This window comes from Chelonoidis abingdonii, chromosome 3 (genome assembly GCF_003597395.2).
Source record: "Chelonoidis abingdonii isolate Lonesome George chromosome 3, CheloAbing_2.0, whole genome shotgun sequence".
NCBI lineage: Eukaryota > Metazoa > Chordata > Testudines > Testudinidae > Chelonoidis > Chelonoidis abingdonii.
Window position 1 is genome coordinate 83,883,074 of NC_133771.1, and position 23,616 is coordinate 83,906,689.

The 23,616-nt window shown below is 42.0% G+C and overlaps 1 protein-coding gene across 1 annotated transcript in view; it reads right to left on the reverse strand.

Annotated features, from left to right (window-relative positions):
- PREP (prolyl endopeptidase) overlaps positions 1–21,553 on the reverse strand; it is a 168,325-nt gene extending 146,772 nt beyond the window's left edge. The window contains exons 1-4 of the mRNA XM_032783579.1: positions 21,440–21,553; positions 15,444–15,518; positions 3,803–3,936; positions 1,175–1,305 (exon numbers count right to left, since the gene is read on the reverse strand). Of these exons, the coding sequence (XP_032639470.1) occupies positions 1,175–1,305; positions 3,803–3,936; positions 15,444–15,518; positions 21,440–21,484 (385 nt within the window). The 5' untranslated portion in view covers positions 21,485–21,553. The remainder of the gene's footprint in view (positions 1–1,174; positions 1,306–3,802; positions 3,937–15,443; positions 15,519–21,439) is intronic.
- Positions 21,554–23,616: the final 2,063 nt, after the last annotated feature.

Sequence of the window (23,616 nt, forward strand, 5' to 3'; positions counted from 1 at the left end):
TACTTGTCATTGTCTATGTTCCTTCCTATTTTCCTCATTAGGATTTGACTTCCATATTTTAAAGGATGCCTTTTTGCCTCTATCATCCTCCACTGTTTAGCCACAGTGGCATTCTTTTGACCCTCCTACTGTCTTTTTTGATTTGGGGTATACTTTTAGTCTGAGCCTGTTATAGTGTTTTTAAGTTGTCTCCATATTGGCTGCAGGCATTTTACCTTTGTGACTGCTCTTTTTAATTTCCATCTAACTAGCATCCTTATTCTTGGGTAGTTCCCCTTTTTAAAAGTTAAATGTTACTGTGGTGGGGGTTTTGATATTTTCACCTCCTACAAGGATGTTAAATTTAATTACATTATGGTCACTATTGCCAAACAGTTCAGCCTACAGAGGCAGCTTGTACATTTCACATGAGTTAGTAGGTTAAGGTAAGCCCTAAGCTTCCTCACACACGCTAACTCAACCTGCTAACTCATGTGAAAACTACATACTGCCTGGTTTTCACTAGGATTCTGCCTCAAGTTAGAAATATTCCTTGCTTGTTCAAGGTAGCTGACCTGTGCAGGGATGTAGCATGAGGCAGACATGACAGTGCCACAGGTACAGCTTAATTAATAAACAAAAACTTTTGTAAAAGATAGATCAGCATCTTTAACTGGACTCTGTACTGGATAGTCAATCAGTGGAGAGGCAAAGCACTACTCTGGAGAACTCCCACTCTGCCTTGCCCAATAATTACCATTTCTAGCATAAAGCTGGACAAATACTTTGAACTGACATTTGAAAGAAATTACACTAGAAAAAGTGCTGAGGCACCTGAAAATTAGAGGTGTCCATCACACAAACGCATATGAAGATTATAAAACAATCCAGAAAGCCAAAAGCCTGTGCTGAGAGAAAGAGGAAAGATTACCCAAGTGACATTAGATATTCTTACACATAATCATTAGGAAATCTTTGAAATAATGAGAATTCCTCACATTCATCTTTCTATCTTTTGCTTTTTTATTTTGAGTAGACAAAACCCCTATCAGACACCATAGCTTTCCCCACAAAAATACTTATGAACATTATGTTTTGATGTAAACAAACAAACAAAAAAACCCTAACTTCTACAGTTTTGTAGCCTCAAAATAATCCCAATTTCTGTTTTTTTAAAAACTCCTGCCTCACTGACCTCGTAAAGCCACAGTGCCATCATCAGAAAGCTTATTTGGATCAAGAAATATTTTGGCATCAGCATCCAAGGATTCTTGCACATATAATACTCGCTGGTTCTGCAGTCCAGTATTGTAAAAGTGAAAAAACCTGGAAAACACAAACTGAGTGAGCAAAAAAGGAATTCTATTTTTATTTTCCAGCTCAGCTAGAAAAAGAAAAAGAAAAAAAGAAAAAGGAGGAGGAGGTGGTATGAAAGACTGGGAAGAAGCCATAAAAGACAAACAGAAGCCATACAGTAGTAACATCTTTACAACAGAGTATCCAAATGCTTCTGGAATAAAGGGATGTAGAATTCATCTAAGGCACCTTCTACCAAAAAAAAACAAAAACAAAAAAACAAAAAACAAAAAAAAACCACCACACACACACACTATACAATAGAGGATGAAGTAACTTCCACACTACAACATGACACTGAATAGTTTGACAATCTTGAAATCTTAGCAAGTTTGGGAAGTTTCATAGGACTGTACCTTAGAAAACCTTTGCACTCAATATTACTATTTCAAAGTTTCCTTCCATCCTGATACTTATCAGCCACCAGATACAGTAAGTTTTTTATTTAAAACTGCATTTGAAACTGTTTCCCTGCATTTCCTTGCTAAGGTCTAGCACAGCAATAAGTGTCAGAAGATAGGTTTCAGAGCAGCCGTGTAAGTCTGTATCGGCAAAAAGAACAGGAGTACTTGCAGCACCTTAGAGATGAACAAATTTATTTGAGCATAAGTTTTCGTGGGCTACAGCCCACTTCATCAGATGCATAGAAAGGAACATATAGTAAGAAAATATATATACCTACAGAGAACATGAAAAAGTGGAAGTAGCCATACCAACTGTAAGAGGCTAATTAATTAAGATGAGCTATTATCAGCAGGAGAAAAAAAATCTTTTGCAGTGATAATCAAGATGGCGCATTTTAGACAGTTGACAAAAAGGTGTGAAGACACTTTAATATTAATATGGAACTAGATACCATTAAACTTGGGTTTGAATAGAGATGGGAGTGGCTGGGTCATTACACACATTGAATCTATTTCCCCATGACAAGAAGGTGTGAGGATACTTAGCATGGGGAAACAGATTCAATGTGTGTAATGACCCAGCCACTCCCATCTCTATTCAAACCCAAGTTTAATGGTATCTAGTTTCATATTAATATTAAGTGTTCTCATACCTTCTTGTCAACTGTCTAAAATGCGCCATCTTGACTATCACCACAAAAGATCTTTTTGTTTTTTTTAAAGTTAGTTTCACTTCTGTGTTGCCAAGTATTTTCACTTCCTAGTTTATTAAATTAGTGTGACTGGACCACTGTTTCCCAGAACATTTTTTGTGCTCCCTCAGCTTTTTAAAGAGTATTTGTAATAGCCAGGGCCAGTTCCAGGCACCAGAAGAGTATGAACATGCCAGTGGCGGCACATGCTAAGGGGCAGCATTCTGGACAATCTTGGGGCAGCACAGTCCAGACTTTTTTAAAAAAAACAAAACAAAAACAAAAAAAACACGCTTTGGTAGTCCAAGTAGCTTTTTTTTTTTTTTTGGCTTGGGAGGCAAAAACGGTAGAGCTGGCCCTGGTAATAGCTGCTGTTTCAGAGATGATTAGTTGCAGCTGCTATTTCTTATCTTATAGTTGAAATGTGATTTATGAATTTCTAAATATTATAACCATAAGAAGTTTATAGGCCTTATTTCAAATGAATAAGATGTACATGAGAAAACCTTTTTTATATCATGTAATTTCTAGATCTGGTTAAATACAATTAAAAGTGATACAAGCACAATTTTTTGAAGTTAGTCTCTCACATGAGCTTGATCATTATTAATGGATAGTGATTACATATTTCAGATAGGGATGCTATTGGAAGAGCTACAGCTCCTCTCCCTGGCTTTGTGTAGCAAAACCACTTTCTGAGTAGTCCTCTTTTCCCAATCTCTGATGCAGCATGAAGGGGGGAATAGCGGAATTCCCTGCACCTGTGGATAGTTGTGGGAAAGCATCAAAACCTATTGGTTGACTGAAAAAAGGCTCAACTGAAAGACAGAAAGGGCTCTTTATGATTTTTACAATTAAAAAGAGACATTACAAATATGGCTACCACATCCCTTCTTTGCTCTTTTTGCTGGAGAACTGCTGCATGTCTCTGTAGTGATGTCATAGGACAAGGTAACCCAAGCTGCAACTCCATCTCTGCAGTTGAGGAAAGCCCAAAAATCAGCATCCCCCTTTCTACCCTCGCCTAGTTAAAAGGAACAAAAGCTGCAATTTAAATTGGCAAATTGTCAGTAACTAAAATTTTTAAATGAGTACCCTTATATTCCCATTTCCTTTTTTTAAATCCTTGTTAAACAGTATGACTTTCTGCTTCTCTGTTGATATTTAAGGGTTTTTTGAGCAAAAGAATATCCACAGAAAGATAATGAAAATGACTACATAAAGTCCTGTCAATTGCACAAAGTAAAAATAGCAAAATTTCCTCCAGTACCTCTGACCTTTCCAGTTTAGTAATCCTAGGTATTTACTTCTAACCAGGGCTTAGAATTCAGCTTTATGATCTAAAAAGCGTCCAACAGCTTCTTTACATACCTTTTTCCTTTCTTGAAGTGGCAACTGTATTTGGGATAGTCATAGAGCTCAGTCATTCGTTCTTTGAATAACCCTCTGACAGGACACTGCTCAAGAAAGGGCACCGTAAGCTTATTCTGGGCCTCCACAAAAGCCTGAAGGTAAAAAATAATGCACAGCTGAGTCAAACATACCTATACGTCGTACAAGAAATACTATCTATCTTCTGACATAAGTCGCACAGAAAGAATTGCTCTATGTATTTGATGTGTAGAGTCACCCATGAAGAGTCTCAACGCCTACCTCCATAATATCATGATAAAGTGATAGAAAATAAAGTATTCAAGATAAAATAGCAGATCTCAATCTAGACTCTCAGATGCATACTTGCGTAATTAAAATTACAACCACCAAAACCTAGATTTCCTCCTATCCCCCAAAAAGAAGCATTTAAGAAAGCTTCTCATATTTGTCCAAGAGGCTTGGGTAAAAATCAGATTATAGTGTATATCTAAATAGTGCTAGCTTCACTTGCATCACAAGAAGCATACAGAGCTGCTGTACAGCGCGCCTCCAGTACTCTACAACTACTAAAATTGGAACATTCATAAGGAAAAATAAAGTGTATTTCATCCCACTAAGGATAGTATTTATATGGCAGTGTATAACTGGCAGACATACATAACACTTTGAGATGTGTCAATCCATCACATCTCACAAGCTATATAGAATTGGTCTGGACAGTAAACCCAGGAAAGCCCAGGGTAGAAACAGGAATTGGTTTTGTAACTTCTTCCTTCTCAGAATGCACTGAACCAAATCCTCATGACAGCAGGTGAGATTCACACGTGAAGAGGACTCAAATGGTGCATAAAGGTATATTCTGAGCTGGGTCTCTGTTCTTGAGAGACATATAATCAAATTCCTGATCACTTGTGGACATTAAAATTTCAGTGTCACAAAAGGGTAGCAATGTCAACCCCGGTCTCAAGGCCAAATCCCACTCAATTATCTTTTGCCTACCCAAGTTCCTTCTGCAATTTCAATTAGAAAAGATATTCTTCTATTTCACATCCTAAAATTGTTAAGTAGGGTGTCTGGGAGCTGTTAAATAGGTGCTGTATTTTATCCCCGAGTTGAGTTCTTTTCAGCAGCAGATGAAATGAGCCCTTTATAGCTTACATAGCAGTCTAAAATTCTTTACAATTCTTCAGAAAGCAAGGTGCGATACAAACAAAAGGATCCTAGTGGTCCTTGTACCTTGAGTACTCATTTACCTCTTGTGCAATGGAGTAAAAAGTACCATTCAAACCCTGAATATGCGAGAGGACCTCACATAAGGCCCTGGTCTGCTAGTACAGGCACTAACCAAATCTAGCCAGGAGCATTAATTTAGGAGCTATAAATGCCCAACAAAAAATAAATAAATTCAGGGAAAACAAATTGATTATTTCAATGACGCCATCATGAGAATGTAGATAGCAAACACACTGGCTACTCATTTAATTAAATTAATGTTTGCAAAACACTAAGATTCTCAGATCAAAGGGATAATGTAAGTGTGCAAATTATTATAAATAGCCACACACTTATTCCATTTGCTATCCTGAATTGTACTGGTATATCACACACAGGTTAAACACTTTAGGACTTTTGTTATGCTCTATAGAGTGTGTCAAACAGCGTAATACTTATATATTACCTGTTCGGCTCACTGTCAGATCAGACCAGTGGTTCTCAAATTTATTTGATCTGCGCCCTCCTTCTTTGTGTCTGTAGTAGTTCACCATCCATCCCTCCCGCCACACAACTACATATACTGATAAAAGCAGCAGAGGCACTTCACTTGAATCAATTTCGACTTCTGTGTTTTTCACTTGAGTTTGGCTCATTCATGCAACAGAAAAAAACCATAATCCATTCTAATAAGAGCAAAAGCAAAACTGTGATTGTGCTACAGGCTTACAATTAATTGCACACATCATGTTGTAGAAAACAGATTAAGGTATAGATGGCAAAGACTTTGTATAATACTATGCAAGCGTAGGAGAAATCCATCAAAAACATATAGTGCCATCTGAAGACCTGATATGTCTGGAGCAGCGGTCCCCAACTTTTTTGCGTGGCGAGCGCTGGATAACTAGCCGCCGAGAAGCGTGGTCGCCCAACAAGCAGCCGCCGAAAATCAGTGACATTTCGGCAGCAGCGCTTCTTGATGACGCTGCTTCTCGGCGGCTACGCTTGCTGGCTTTGCCGCTTCTCGATGGCATTTTGGCCGTGATGCTTCCTGGCATTGCTGCTTCTCGACGGCATTTCGGCGGCTGCTTGTTCAGGCGCACATAGATGCCCTGGCGGGTGCCTTGGCACCCACAAGCACCGCACTGGGGACCCTTGGTCTGGAGGAATCAACTTTGCCAGTTATTTGTTGCTGTGGAATAAAATGTGTGCAGTGAGGTTTTCTCTCTCTAAAGCTTCTCATGCCCCTTGTGACGGTACCTCCCATAAGGCTTTTGGAAATATGCTCAGAATGTGTTTTATGCTACATATATCATGTAACACATCTCAAAGGTTATGGTCTACTGAATGTATTAATCCTATTTGTATGCATGTATCATTTTCGTATTCGAAGTTATGAATGTTAGCTGTATACTGGCTTGATTTCTAAATAACCTTAGTAGAGCATTTGGTCAGTTCCTGGAGAAACTAATGTTGAAATTAAGTACCTAATCAAGAAACACTTAAAGGACAATGGATCTTGGAATGTTCCAATCCACATAAGAAGTCTACTTGAGAATGTTCAAGGTAGCATGTAAACAATGGATGCTGCCTGAAAAAACTGAATCACGCATGGACACCTGACTTCCCCAGCTGACTCCTAAACTCCATCTTGGAGCTGGACTTTGCATAGGAGTGAGGAGGGGGTCTCTACCCACAAGAGAAACTCTATTTAAACCCCTGGGAGACCCCTCCATGTTGTCTGCAGCTGGCTAAAGAAAGAGCATCTCCACCCCCCAGGATACTTGGAAGAAACTGGAACAAAGGGCAGGGACTGCAAGGGGTGTGAGTGATTATTCAACCCAGGCTAAAAGGAGATTAGTCTGTAAAAGGGAGCATTCTGAAACTGGTGAGAATCTTATCTGTATTCAGTTTGATTAGACATAGATTTGCACATTTTATTTTATTTTGCTTGGTGACTTACTTTGTTCTGTCTGTTACTACTTGGAATCACTTAAATCCTAGTTTCTGTATTTAATAAAATCATTTTTTAATAATTAACTCAGAGTATGTATTAATACCTGGGGGAGCAAACAACTGTGCATATCTTTATACCAGTGTTATAGAGGGCGAACAATTTATGAGTTTATCCTCTATAAGCTTTATACAGGGTAAAACAGATTTAATTGGGTTTAGACCCCATTGGGAGTTGGGCATCTGAGTGTTAAAGACAAGCACACTTCTGTGATCTGCTTTCAGGTAAACCTGCAGCTTTGAGGCAAGTAATTCAGACCCTGGGTCTTTGTTGGAGCAGAAGGGGTTGTCTGGCTCAGCTGGGGTCCCACGCTGGCCAGGAAAGCCGGGGTAGAAGTAGTCTTGGCACATCAGGTGGCAGCTCCCAAGAGGGTTTCTGTGATCCAACCCATCACACCCTCAGCCTCTCCTCATAAGTCATGTGCTCCAGCCCCCTAATCATTTTTGTTGCCTAAAATGTAGACTTGAAGGGATTATCGGAAGTGTGTAAATTAATTTGTTTTTCCAAAGCTGCAAAGTCTGATCGCAAATCTCAATCCAATTACTTGTTCCAGCACATGCTTTATTGCTGTTGTCACAGCTTCTATATAAATGGACTGGGAAATGGAGTATAACAAAGGAATAAGTATCAGGGGGTAGCCATGTTTTTGTGGACACAGACTAACAATGAGGAGTCCAGTGGCACCAGAAAGAATAACATGGAGTGAAAACTGCATATATAGGCATAAATAATATATGCTTGTATCTGCAATTTTCACTCCACGCATCTGAAGAAGTGGGGTTTTTTAGCCACAAAAGCTTATGCCCAAAAAAATTTGTTACTCTTTATGGTGCCACCAGACTCATCATTTTTAAAGGAGTAAGTACTATTTCTCCCTGGCCCCACTATTCAGCAATTCTATATGGTTTCCTTTATTATGGTTATTTCATGTCCTGCATGCACTATCTAAATATGGGGGCTGGAGAGGAAAGGACCTTCCTTCCTTGGATAGGATATTCTTCTGTCCCATTTTGTGGTAGTTCTGTTACTAGCAGAGTAAATATTGAGGCATTCCACAGCAAGAATAAATCAAAGTTATATGTCTGCTCATACACCCTGGGGCATTCAGCAGCTAATGCTGAAGGCTAGGTCTTTGAAGACAGCCAACCAACAGGAGAAACCTCTTGCAATTCACCTTCAAAGATAACACCCACTAGGATAAGCTTAGTATTCAGCTTATTTCCTAAGGGTATTGGTCTAAAAATCACAGTATTGCTATAGCAAATGCATGATTACTTTTGCCTCTTTGCCAAGCAGTAGCAGATGTCAGCCCTTGCTGATTAGTTTCGTGTCAGAGGTGAAATCAGTGACATTGGCTTAACATATTACTACTATAATATGTTTACTTATGAAGTGTACATGAGTCCTGGTTTCTTGAACAGAGATGGTCATGAATTGCTCACAGGCAAGTCCCTCTTGCAAACCTCAGATATGGCACCACTGCCTCATCACCAAGCAGCAGCCGCCTCTGAATTGCATCTCAGTGCTCAGAGGATACTGTTCCTTGTTTCTTCCTGGAAACACCATTGACAGTCCACCCGCACCCCCTGTTCAGAGCTCCTCCTCTAGGATGAAATGGCCACAATGAGACAGCCTGGGCATCAACCCTCTTCATGCAGCTGCCTTACCAAGGAACCTCAGAAAAGGTTCAACTGCCCAAATAAAGGGTGAGTCATTTAGTATAATCTCCCTGACCCAAAAAGTCATTGGGTAAAAGTTTCATGCATGTTATGAATGGATGTATAAGCACTCAGGATCATCTTAGCACATCATTACGCTTTTGCTAAATTCAACCACAGCTATGTCTGTGTTCACAAGAACGTAATTCAATATCTGATGTAGATGTCAATATTTTAATCATGACTGCATTTTAAATGGTGACTGCTTCGGTCACACTGGTGGGAGAGAATATCAGAGTTTTCAGTTTTAGCTTGGAATTTCTTTACTCTTGTGAATTTAAAGTAGGCTCTTCACATAATTTGACCTCAGTATTTTGCAGCCAATCTGCATTAGCAATAATAGCCTGATAGCACCAAGGTGGAGAGTTCAAACACATTATCTTTTAAATCGGTACATAACAGTGTAAAAAGAAGACAGAAGATTATCCATGGAGTTGATTGGATGAAATGTTAGGTGCCTCCCCTCAGTAAGGATAAGCATGCCTGACTCAAGGATAATTTGAAAATCATATAGAAAAAAGAGAAGGTATTCTAGGATTCAGATCAGTCTAGCTACACGTGGTAGCATTTCTAAGTAACATACAAAGGCACAACAGGATTGGAGAATGGAGGTACGGAGGGGGGAAGTACGATTGTTTAAAAAACAAACAAAAAAACAAACCCAACTATTTTTAGAGGTCACCTATATATACCCATTAGCACAGGGGTCTGCAAACCTTTCAGAAGTGGTGTGCCGAAAAGCCAAAAACAGGGGGGTTCCCCCGCGTGCCCCCCGCCCAAGAGAACCTTTCAGATAGTGGTGTGCCCGACGTCCTCTAATTTATTCACTCTAAATTTAAGGTTTCTGGCAATGGCCAGTAATACATTTTAATGTCTTTTAGATCGGTCACTTTCTAGCAAGTGTCTTTCTATGTCTATAATATATAACTAAACTATTGTTGCATGTAAAATAAATAAGGTTTTTGAAATGTTTAAGAAGCTTAATTTAAAATTAAATTAAAATGCAGAGCTCCCCAGACTGGTGGCCAGGACCTGGGCAGCGAGAGTGCCACTGAAAATCAGCTCACGTGCCGTCTTTGGCATGCATGCCATAGGTTGCCTACCCCCGCATTAGCACCTACTTAGATAACAGAGGGTCCTTTTGGAGAAGAGACTGATTTTGATCTTGTTTGTTTAAAGTTAACGTTAGGTTCTTGCCCCACCTTACCCTCAACTCAAGATTCCCTCTTTCCTTCCTGTTTCTAGGAAGGACACTATGCCACCCTCCACTGGGGTTGCTCACTCCAGCAAAAGCAGGGGAGGCACCATCAGCTGCAGGCAACACTGACTCTATGGAGACAAATGACACAGGCTGCTCCTTCAAAGCAAAGGCAGAAGACATAAAAGAGATCTATGGGGTCAGCTGAATAAGATTTTATACCCTTCCTCCCCAAGATACCTGGGGGACTGGGAGTGTTGAGAAGCATGCTCAGCCCACAAAGAAATGGAAAGCCTTTGGGCGAAGGAGAGGGATGGGCAAAGGTCTCAATGTGGGAGACCTTAGGGCTGCACTGAAGCCAGTCCTTATTACTCCTTGAAGCACCCTGGGTAGTCCAAACTTCTTACACCCTCAATCCCTGCTTATTTGTTCTGCTGCTGGAAGCGTGGCTGTCCCTACTCTTCCGCTCTACCCCTTTTGATGAGGAGGAAGACAGGAGTGTCAAATTCCCTGCTCCCCGCAGGAGAGAGAAAGCAGACCCATGTCCTCTTCCCTCTGCTGCAGAGAAAGAGGCCAGTGAGGAAAGTAGGTAGACAACTACAAGAGGCTCCGCAGCAGCAGCTTAGCACTCAGGGCCAACATTTCAGCTCTTTCCAGGGTATGACTACTCTGCAACGTAAGCCCAAGGTTAGTGGGAGTCAAGTCGACTGACCAATGTTAGGTAAACCTGGGCTTGAGCATCTACATTGCATCTTAACCCTACATAAAAAGACTATTCTCACCTGTGCTTGAACCTAGGGCTCTGGTGTTCACACTGTAGTACAAGATCCAAGTTGAAATAACCATATTTTGGATTTCCTAGCCACTCTCCCCCCATCCTGAATGTGGCCACCATGGCCCTAGGACCGTGGTGCATTGTGCAGAAAACTTTACTGCATGTTACCAGGAAGCAACTCGCTTTGCAAAAGGCTTGATCGGTTCGCTCTCCATTGCAAACCCAGGAGGCTCTCCCAACAGTGTGCTTGCAGATCAGTGATCAGAAGTTAATGGTTTAATGCTGACCTGAGCTGCTCTGCCCTTTGGGTGGGATGGCTTCCATTTACAACAGAGTGATTGCAGATTGTTGGGATAGAGAGACTAAGGAAGTCCAGCTGACTCCCAGGACCTGAGTCAAGCGAGGCTGTGTTTATACTGCAAAGCAATAGGGCTCAGACCCTGGGTGCTGACTTAAGTCAAGCTTGGATCCTCCAGCCTTGCAGGGTCCTGGGACCTTGAGCCCTGGGTTACTGCAACTGCAGTGTAGACAGAATTTTTTTTGGGGGGGGGGGGGGAAAGAGGGGAGGAGGAAGATGTCAGGCTGCTACTCAAAGCAAGTAATATAGTTCCTACAGCATCCGATAGTGAAATGGAATACTCTACCATATCCATCTTATTTAATAAATCTATCAGAATTCTCCAAGCCCTCTTGCATTTTAAACTCTCATCATTACTAACTCCAGTGATGATATATTTCATCGAGGCCTTATCCAAAGCCCAATGGAGTCAATTGAAAGACTACAGTGGACTTTACTGGATGTTGGCTTAGGCCCTAAAACATTTGTGGTAGGAGCATAATACACTGATTTGGTCTTTTTTAGTCAGTTATTTCTATAAAGTTAACAATTACTACTGATGCTTCTAGTACATTTCCAGCCATTATTCTTCAACCACCTTCTGCTTTATTAAATTTTTTTGTGAATACATATATAATATACTAGACATAATCTCACTAGCGGGCTTCTACCCTCCAGGATCTATTAACTTTTAAATCAAGGCACTGATCTCCATTTTCTATTTGACAGTACACACCAGTGCTTTAAATGGTGCAACCCTAAAATTATATTTGTGACAGACACGGCAATTTCCTGAAACATCCTGGACAAACTGTATTGAACACAAGAATGGCTATACTGGGGCCATCTAGCCCATTATCCTCTCCCTGACAGTAGCCAGCGCCAGATGCTTCAGAGGGGATGAAGAGAACAAGGCAATTTTGAGTGATCCACCCTCTACCATCCAGTCCCAGCTTCTGGCAACTGGAGGTTTTGGGATGCCCACAGCATGGGGTTGCATCCCTGACTGTCTTGGCTAATAGTCATTGAGGGAGTTATCTTCCGCGTATATCTAATTCTTTTCTGAACCAAGTTATACTTTTGGCCTTCACAACATACTCTGCCAACACTTCCAAAATGTGTGAAAAAGTGTTTGTTTATACCTGCTACCTACTGATTTCATCATATGACCACTAGATATTGTGTTATGTGAAGGGGTAAATAATAGTTCCCTCATTTCGTCCATACCATTCATGATTTTATAGACTTCTCTCTCTTTTTTAAGATGAACAGTCCCAGTCTTTTTAATCTCTCCTTGTATGGAAGCTGCTCCATACCCTTAATCATTTTTGTTGTCCTTTACTGTAGTTTTTTCAGTTCTAATATGTCCTTTTTGAGATGAGGTTAACAGACTGCATGAGTATTCAAGGTGCTGGTATACCATGGATTTACGTAGTGACAATTTGACTTTTTCTGTCCCTATTTCCTATCCCTTTCTTAATGGTTCCTAACATCGTTAGCTTTTTTGACTGCCACTGCACTCTGAGCGGGTGCATTCAGAGAGCTATCTACAATGACCACAGATCTTTTTCATGGTAACAGCTAATTTAGACCCCATCATTTTGGATGTACGGTTGGGATTATTTTTTCAAACAGGCATTACGGTGCACTAAACACTGAATTCACCCGCTTTGTTGTTGCCCAGTTACCCAGTTGTGAGAGCCCTTTGTAATTCTTCACAGTCAGCTTTGGCCCTATCTGTATTGAATAATTTAATATCTGTAAATTTTTCCACCATACTGTTCATCCACTTTTCCAGATCATTTATGAATATATTGAACACCACAGCTCTCAGTACAGATGGTTGGGGAAGCACCCTATTTACCCCTCTCAACTGTGAAAGCCAACCATTTATTCCTACCTTTTGTTTCCTATCTTTTAAGCACTTAGTGACCCATGAGAGGACCTTCCCTCTTATCCCATGACAGCTTACTTTATTTAAGAGCCTTTGGTGAGGGATCTTGTCAAAGTTTTTTGAAAGTTCAAGTACCCTATATCCACTGGATCACCCGGGTCCACGTTTTTGTTGACTCTCTTAAAGAATTCTAAAATATTGATGAAACATTATTTCCCTTTACAAAAACAGTGTTGTCTCTTTCCCAATATATCATTTTCATCTATGTCTTTCACAATTTTGTTCTTTAATATAGTTTCAAACAAACAATTTGCCTGGTACTGAAGTTAGGCTTACTGGCCTGTAATTGCCAGGATTGCCTCCAGAACCTTAATTAAAAATAGGTGTTATATTAGCTACCATCCAGTCATCTGGTAGAGAGGGTGATTTAAGCAATAGGTTATATACCACAATTAGTAGTTCTGCAATTTAATGTTTGAGTTCCTTCAGAACTTTTAGGTGAATACTGTCTGGTGATTTATTACTGTTTAATTTATCAATTTGTTCAAAATCTTCCTCTCTTGACACGTGGGACAGTTCTTCAATTCTACCACCTAAAAAGAATGTATTGGGTGTGCAGATCTCCCCCATACCATCTGCAGTGAAGGCATTGAAACATGAGGCAAAGAATTCATTTAGCTTCTCCGTAATGGCTTTTCTTCCTTGAGTGCTCCTTTAGCACCTCTATCAGACAGTGGCCTCATTGACTATTTGGCAGGTTTCCTGCTTCTGATGTACTTTTCAAAAAAAAAAAATGTTGTTAATTCAATAAGGTTTAATTTAATTTGGTAAGGCTTAACTTAATTCAAGTAGAAGTATAAAAAGGCAGGCCATGAAAGAATTTGAAGAGCAGCTAGTTAAAGACACAAAAATTATGCATTTTAGGAGTTCATATTATAAATACAAATATTTATGTATTATTGTGGGACTGTACGTAACATCTCTAGGAGGCAGATATGACTAATGCAAAAGCTGGGAAGCATTATGAGCTTCAAAGGGCTATTTTAGAACCATGGGACACAGAAGAAGGAACTCTGGGGATAAACAAATTTTAGTGGGATACCTAGAGAAATACCTGGGAGGCGGGAATGCAAATTCCCCACTTCTGGGCCCAACCTATTCAAGCTACATCTTGAGGAAAATGCACTGTCTGACAGATTACCTATTCACGGTTTCTAAGGATAAAAGACCCAAACTATTTAAGAAAAAAAATTCACAGATTCATGGGCATACTTGTTCTGAGCTAACAGCTCCTGTGAACTTGTGACCGCACAAAAAAATCCCTGGTGCTGTTTAAAGGACAGTACATCTGACAAAGCCCTTACATAGATTTTGGATGATCTGGTAAGCTTATTAGCATGCCTGTAGATTTTTTTTATTATTTTAAAATATTTTCTTGGTAATGCTTTTATCTTAAGAACAAGTGTGCTTACTTAGGAAAAGCTGTGTTGTAACTTAAATCTATAGGTAATTACGCTGTTTACAGCCTCTGAGAAGAAAAGCAAAGCGGGCCTGCTAAAGCAGTTTGACTTGCTGGGGAATTCAGTGTAGGCAGGGAATTGCGCAGTCTGGAATAATCCTGGTCATAAGGGAAAGAGACATGTCTTCATCCAAGACAGATGACAGCTGGAAGCCTGAGAGCATATGCCTTGTTGGCCCATGGGGGGGGGGTGGGGGGCGGCGGGGGGAGGGGAAATAATGGTGCAGTTGCCCTGAACTGTGACAACAGTCACCTTAAAAGAAAAAAAGTTAATAGCCATTTCAGACACTACTTCTGTCCCATCCTCCCCGAGTTCCTATGACTATTTCTTATTTTTAATCAAATAGTTTTCTCGCTCCTGGTGCTGCATGAAAGATCTACTCTAATATGAGAGCCTGGCTACTTTTGGACCAATCCTGAAAACATGTATACACATGTGTAACCTTATTCACAAGACTAATCCCAAGATCAAGGGCTATCTTGGTTACATGGGGGTAAACAAAGAAACTTTACACAAAGTGCTGTCAAATACACAAACTAAAGAAAAGAGAACCTTCTTCCTCTCTTTTGACTATATTAATTTAGAAGTTAGAACATTCTGAAACAGAAACCTGAGTTCGGTAACCTTAGTATTCAGGAATCATCTGTCGATGTGGGGCAAGAGTGCTGGAACAAGTTTTATAGTGGGGGTGCTGAAAGCAGAAAGCATTATTTTGTTATTACTACTGCTGCACCCCCAGCACTCCGATGTGGGCTGCATTATAAATAAGATGTGAACTATCCAAATTGTTTAATATCCTTATCTCTACATTAATAAAGTCACAAGATGTAGAGTCTTAATACCACTGTTTCATTGATATCAAAGAGTATTGTTACTGCTGACATCTCCCCGCGTTACAAAGTTACCAATATTTTGCAGGCCTACAAAGAGAGGAGGGTCAAAACATCCAATTGCATAGATAAAAAGTTACCTTTGTTTGTTCACTATCAGGGTCTTCCAACCAGCAATACGGGTCGCATATTTTACACCCATGGTAATCGTGTACCTGAATTTAAGAGAGAGACATTTCTTTAACAAAACACAAAAGCAAACTTTGTTTGTTTTGAAATTAGCAGATGACCCACATCAAGATGAAGGCTCTCTGGAACAGAAGAGCTGGAATAGAAAAAGCACCACTCAAGTAACCACCCCAGTAATTCCTGGCTCCAAAATGAGCAAGTCAATATTCTATGGCCAGGAGAATGGTGGCCAAGTCAGTGCAGTAACAATGAAAGAAAAAGTCGGATGATTATCTGGGGTTATACTCACTGCTGGAAGATACATATAAATCCTATACTCTTTTCATATGGGAAACCAAACCAAATAACCATCATTTAGCATCCTCTTCATCGTCTTGCTCAGCAATCTGAAGATACAATTAAGACGGCCACAAGACCAATGTTTAAGGGGAATTGTGACTCTTTGTTTCACTAGTAACCTTTACAGTCACTCAGTAATTAAAGTTTCCAATTATTTAAGAGTAAGTATGTTTGACTGTAGTTGTCCTAACAGTATTCATGAGGCCAAGGAAAATTATTTAAGTAGTGGTTTGTCTACATGACAACTTACTGTATGGCAAGCCAGGGTGTGAATCTAGTTCAGACATTTCAGGTTTTATAAATCCATTCAGCTTAAAAAGTAGGAAGTCAAGCTGAACTTTTTGCCAGTATCAACTAAGGCTCCAATTCTGCAAACACTTCTTCTCATGAGTGATGTTAAACATGTACCTAAGTATTACAGGATTAGGGTCTAAAGTAGTGCCTTATGTGGGACAGGACGGGGGGAAACACCAACCAGTTCTAATAGAACCTACATGGTTATTTTTAATGAATATCAGTTTCACCATTTGAACACAGAGGTGTTTAGTGTTAGAAATATATATTCTGAATGTTGATGCACAGAAAGCAAAGTGAGAGTCTTACAGGTGCATTATCATATAAGAAGAAAAACTTTCTGATTTTCTGCATCTTTCAACATTTAGATTAAGGCCTTAATTTTCCAAGAGAGATTAGAGATTTTGGAGGCCTCAGTTTTTGGATGCTAAACTTGAGAACCCTCAAAAGGGCCTGATTTTTGGACACACTGAGCACCAGCACTATAGGAGCAAGGGCATTTTAAGAAGTCTCAAACTGGTAATCCAAAAACCTGCAAAACACTAGTCACTTTTGGAAAATTTAAATCTATAGTTTCTTCTACATAAATTATATATGTAAATTTTTTAAAAGTTGCCATAAATTTAAGATTTAGTTTCGCTTTTATTTCTTATACCCAAACAATGACATTACTCTTTGGGGAAAACTCCACAAGCGATTCCTTTCTTTATCTGTCCTATGATTATACTAACACAGGGACTGGTAACCTTTGGTATGCGATCCGGTTTGTTTACCTGCCACGTCCACAGGTTGGGCACATCTCTCGGCCCGCGCCGCTTCCTGCCACCCCCATTGACTTGGGACGGCAAACCGCGGCCAATGGGAGCCACGACTGGCCAAACCTGCAGACGCTGCAGGTAAACAAACCGGCTCGGCCGGGTGCTTACCCTGGCAGGCTGTGTGCCTGAGGTTGCTGATCCCTGTACTAACAAAACACTGTTACCCTCTGTACTCCTGGGAGAATTCTGCACCAAAAAAAATTAAAAATTCTGTGCACAATATTTCCATAAAATTCTACATATTTATCGAAATAACTAGGGCTGTTGATTAATCGCAGTTAACTCACAGGATTAACTCAAAAAAGTTAATTGTGATAATTGCATTGTTAAACAAAATACCAATTGAAATTTATTAAATACTTTGGATGTTTTTCTACATTTTCAAATATATTGATTTCTATTACAACGCGGAATACAAAGCGTACAGTGCTCACTTTAATTATTTTTATAACAAATATTTGCACTGTAAAAATGATATACAAAAGAAATAGCATTTTTCAGTTCACCTCATACAAGTACTGAAGTGCAATCTCTTTCATGAAAGTGTAACTTACAAATGCTGATTTTTTTTTCTGTGTTACATAACTGCACTAAAAAAAAAAAAAAAAAAAGGTAAAACTTAGAGCCTACAAGTCCACTCAGTCATACTTCTTTTCTGTCAATTGCTAAGAAACAAGTTTGTTTACACTGAGAGGAGATACTGCTGCCTGCTTCTCACTCTCAAGTGACATTGTAAATAAGAACAGGCATTCACATGATCTTTTGTGCCAGCGTTGCAGGTATTTACAAGCCAGATTATGCTACATTGCGTATAGCCCTTCATGCTTCAGCCCATTCCAGAGGACATGCTTCTATGCTAATGTTTGTTAAAAAAATAATGCATTAGATTTGTGACGACCCTTGGGGAAAACTACATCCAGCTCCATGGTTTACCCACATTCTGCCATATAGTCAGGGCGGTGTAACCATTTAGGCCAACTAGGCGATTGCCTAGGGCTGAAGATTTGGGGGCAAAAAGTGTGCCCCCCAAAATTTTTTTAAATGGTTGCAGCGGCTTGCTGTTGGAGGGCTGAGCTGCGGCAGCAGAGCTGCCTGCCGCCGGCACCCAGGTGTCCCCTGGTCGGGCGCTGCCAGTCAGCGCGCCCCCCAGGCTCAGGGAGCCGCGCCGCGGCCCGGGCAGCCAGGGCGCCCCTGCCCCGGGCTCAGGGAGCCGCCGCCACGGCCCGGCAGCCCGGGCCCTCCCCCCGGGGTCAGGGAGCCGCGCTCCGGTGGACCTGCCGCAGCATGCTGCGGCAGCTCCGCTGGAGTGCGAGACCCGTGCAGGGCGGTGAAATGTCCGGTGCTAGGGCGCCAGAACCTAGCGCCGGTCCTGCGATATGTGCATGTTTATAGCAGCCTTGGAGATGACCCATCACATGTTCATTTTAAGACACTTCACTGAAGATTGACAAAACCAAGAGAGGTACTAAGTGAGATTTCTAAAGATAACTACAGCACTTGACCAAGTCTAAGAATCTGAAGCCCTGCCCAAATCTGAGAGGGAACAGGTGTGGAAATACTTTCAGGAGTCTTAAAAGAGCAACACTCAGATGAGAAATACAGAACCCGACCATCAAAAGAAAATCAACCCTCTGCTGGTGGTATTGACTCAGGTTATGTCTTACACTTACCAGCGGCAAGTTGACCCTATGCCATGCATCTCCAGCTAACGTGATAACATAGCTGACTGACATACTTATGTCGAGTTACTGCAGGGTTTACACAGCGCGGGAAGGGGAGGGTGTCAACAGGACTTACCTTCTCTCTCATTGGGGGGGTAGAGTACAGGGGTCGACTGTGAGAGTGATCTGCTGTCAGTTTGGTGGGTCTTCACTAGGCCACTAAATTGCCACTGGTGGATCAATCTCAGAGCGTCGATCCAGGCTGTAACATAGATATAGCCTCTGATGATGAAAATGAACATGCGTCCTGTAGAATGATAAATGAATGTTTTTAATTGTTCACTTTATTAATGTAACTCTGTTCACCATTCACTACACTTGCCTGCATTGTAACTCTGTCACTGTTTGCCATATTGTAATTCAAACCCCATTTTAAAACGCTCACATCCATTTTGTAAAAGCTCCTCAACCTTCATTTTTTTGCAAACCCTGCTGTAATCTGTAGTAGTAGTTTCAGGTGTGTGAGCTAGCATGTATGGATGATAAAATCAACTTCCAGCCCAGCCTGTCCTGATGAGTGAAGTTCAACTACCAACGCTGAAACCTAGACAACAGTGAAACAAAGTAAAAATCATCCACCCTAAAAAGAAAGGAAAAAGAACAAAGAAGACGATCAAAGCCAGTTCAAGGCTGAAAGTCACGCCTGCAATTGACGGGTGATCAATCCAAACCAAAGGCACGTGACACACAAGCCCTTGACTTTGAATCAACTAAAAGCCTGTAAAAAAGAAGGGTGAGAGACTTTGGATAACATTCTGCTGCCAACATGGAGACTATGGGTAACATTCTGCTGCCAACATGGAGCCAGCCATCTGCTGATTAATTTAACAACAGCAGAATGAAGCAACTTCCATGAACTAACACAGGGAAAAATCCCTATAAAGCTGGACTCTGAAGACTGAGGACTTTGAGTCTATGGTTCTGCTGCCAGCCTCCAGGAGCATCAGATGCACCTGACTCGGACTCGGCTCCACTCTTGTGTACAGAGTACTTGGCCAGTATTCTGTCACAAGCAACTTTAGGCTGGTAACTATAATATCTATACAGAACTTGTATGAATGATTGTGTGAATGGATGTATGTGTGTGTATGTGTGTATATATATATATATATATATATATATATATAATCATAGGAATAAGTAGCCAAACAACATTGTTTGCTGTTATCTTATTTTATTATGGTATTTACAATAAATGTGACAAATGTCCCCTTTAACAAGATCCTGCGAGTTTTTATTGGTATAACAGTCGGTCTGCACTGCTTTGGACTGTTATTGAGCAGAAACTGTCATCAGCATGGACGCATGTCCTCTGGAATGATGGTTGACGATGAAGGACATATGAATCATCAGCACACCTGCCACATAAATATCTTGTGACACCAGCTACAATGGTGCCATGAGAATGCCTGTTCTCACTTTCAGGTGACATTGTAAACAAGAAGCGGGCAGCATTATCTCCTGCAAATTGTAACCAAACTTGTTTGTCTGACAACTGGCTGAATGAAGTAGGACTGAGCGGACTTGTAGGTTCTAAAGTTTTACATTATTTTATTTTTGAATTCAGTTATTTTTTATACATAATTCTACATTCGTAAGTTACACTTTCATGATAAAGAGATTGCACTACAGTACTTGTATGAGGTGAATTGAAAAATACTATTTATTTTGTTTTCTGCAGTGTAAATATTTGTAATAAAAATAAATATAAAGTGAGCAAGGCACACTTTGTATTCTGTGTTGTACTGAAATCAATATATTTGAAAATGTAGAAAACATCCAAAAATATTTAAATAAATGGTATTCTATTATTGTTTAATAGAAAGATTAACTACAATTACATTTTTTTAAAATCGCTTGACAGCCCTAGAAATAACGCAATATAATCACACTCCTGTTGTCAGCCCTAGCAGCACAGGGGAACATTAATCTGCACAATTGTGCAGTGGTACAGAATTCCAGCAGGAGTACCTCTTTAGGTCTATAATACTAATACAAAACGTAAGTACCGTTTACTGGACAAAGATTATACTTTTATTTATCAAGGGTAAGAAATCCAAAGCATTACTGCCTGCTTAGGTGGAAAAAAAATGATGAGGGTTATGAGAAAACATTTTCAAGATTGGGATGAAGCTCACAGTTCAGAACTGTTAAGTACACATTGCTCACAAGATCTACCTTTCACTGACACCTGTGCTACAAACTACACCACAACATACAATACAGACAGTGACTAGGATCAAAAATAATAAGCACAATTTTATAACATCATGTTAACAAAGTTTCCTGAACTAAAACAAAAACAAAGAAAAGACCCTTGTCCAGAGCTCAAAGCAAGCACTGCTAACTAGCACGTCAGGCAGGTCACTTAGCCTCTCACTGAAGGGAGAGCCTCAGTATCTGCATCTGTAAAATGGGGCTGTTAATACTCTCCCAACTGACAGGGTGCGGAGGGGACATTCCGGTTTACAAATAATTTGGGGCTCCCCCACTGGAAGGCCCTACCCGAGTGGCCGAAAACACAGCGCGCTGCCCCCCACCTCACCCCAAGGGTATGCCACTGCCTCAGCCTGAGCCCCGCTGAGTTCCGCTCCGCGGGGCAACAGCAGCAGAGGCAGCCCCGGCCCGACCTTGTCAGAGCCGGGGCCGGTCGGGGGAAGGGTCCCACGTGCCAGGCAGCTGCTCGGAAGCAACCCCGGGGGGTGCCGCCCGCCCACTGCGGATCAAGGCGGCGGGGAGCGGGAGGAAGGGCGGCGGGGTCGGGGCTGCACTCACCGCAGTCTCGTCGCGATAGGCCTCCGGGTACTGGAAGCTCTGCATGGTGCCGGGCGGGAGCGACTGCCGCGGCGCTGGCTCTGCAGGCGGAGACAAGCGTGGAGCCGCGGCCAGCTGGAGCCGGCAGCCAAGCCCCGCCCCATGACAAGAAGCGGCTGCGCCGGCACCGCTGCGCGCAGCCAAGAGGGCTGAGTGTGCCGGGGAGCCGACAGCGCACCGAGCACAACGCCCTCTGCAGGGAAGAGACTGCAGCGGATCCCGGCCGCCGCGGCTCGCTAGGGGGGCTACGGGGACATTGCCCGCTTGGTGGCGCTGTAGCATCCTGGTGCGTGGGGGCGGGGGCAGTGCACAGAGTGAGGCCGGAGGGGGAGAGGGGTGTGCGTCCACCGCAGAGAGCGGGAAGCGAGAACCCTAGTGGGCACGTGCTGCCCAGCTCCCCAGAGTGCCAGCAGGGAGCAGGCCCTGTACAGCAGACTATGCAGGGAGGGGAGGAGAAAAACACTGACCACTTCTTTCCCATCCAGCATGTGGGGGAGGGGAGTGGAGCTGCACCTGGACCAAGCACCTGAGGGCTTGTCTCCACATGAGCTGTTCTAGAATAGCTCACAAGTGTGGACACCAAACCTGGAATAACCCTGGTTTGTTTGTTTGTTTCCAAATTAGGCCTGGTCTACACTACGTGTTTAAACCGAATTTAGCAGCATTAAACCAATTTAACCCTGCACCCATCCACACAACGAGGCCCTTTATATCGATATAAAGGGCTCTTTAAACTGGTTTCTGTACTCCTCCCTGACAAGAGGAGTAGTGCTGAAATCAGTATTGCCATGTTGGATTAAGGTTAGTGGGGCCGCAAATTGAAGGTATTGGCATCCAGGCAGTATCCCACAGTGCACCATTCTGACCGCTCTGGAAAGCAATCTGAACTCGGATGCACTGGCCAGGGAGACAGGAAAAGCCCTGCGAACTTTTGAATTACATTTCCTCTTTGCCCAGCGTGTCGCTCTGATCAGCACGGGTGGCGATGCAGTCCCAAATCCAAAAAAAGCTCCAGCATGGACCATATGGGAGATACTGGATCTGATCGCTGCATGAGTAGACAAATCTGTTCTATCAGAGCTCTGTTACAGAAGACAAAATGACAACGCATTTGAAAAAATCTCAGGCTGAATGACAGAGCGCACAGCAGCAGTCTTGTACAAGTTGTAACGAAAGCGCAAAAATCAAAGGACTTCATGAGGAGGGGAGGGGACTGGAGGATCCAGTTCCCACAGTCCCGCAGTCGAAAGATTGCATTCTTGGCTGAGCTCCCAATGCTGAAGGGTCAAACCATTTTTTCCGGGTGTTTCAGGGTAAAGTGTCATTTACACCGCTTCCCCCACACCAAGACAAGGCGCAAAAAAAGTTTCTTCCTTTTTTCAATGTACACTATGTCTACTGCATGCTGCTGGTAGACGGGGTGCTGCAGAGGCTGACACCAGCATCCCTTCCGTGGCAGATGGTACAATACTGCTATCCATTGTCATCAATCAGCCCATGAGCGCTCGGCTGCCCTGGTGAGGTTGGCCAGGTGCACCTGGGTAAGAAATGACACTCCGGTCATCCCGCAGATGGTACAGAACCGGCTGGTAACGTCTTCATCATAGCAACTGGAGGCTGGCTCCATCAACCCCCCCCCACACACACACACACTTTCATGTCTAAAGAAAGGTTCTGTACTGCCTGGACTATCGAGCAGCGGGATGCTGGGCTTCTCCCCTCGCACCCTTAAATGTCCTGCCTGGACTATCATAGTAGAGCTGGAGGCTTCCTCCCCCTCATTTTATCTCACTAAAAAGTCAGTGTTTCTAATTCTGCATTCTTTATTACTTCAACACAAGTGGGGGACACTGCCACGGTAGCCAGGAAGGCTGGTGGAGGAGGAAGCAACGGGTGGGTTGTTGAGGGTATCCCTAATGACATCCAGCTCATCATTTCTGCAGGATCTCTGGGGCTCTGACACGGAGTGGCTGTGTCTTCTGGTTCTCTAGTACTTCTGCCCCATATTCTAGGCAGATTGACTCTATTTTTAGACATATATAAAGAAGGAATGACCCAGGAGTCATTCCATTTTTTCACCGCCGACAGCCGACCTCAGCGAGGCCAGCCAGGAGCACCCATGACAACACCAGACATTA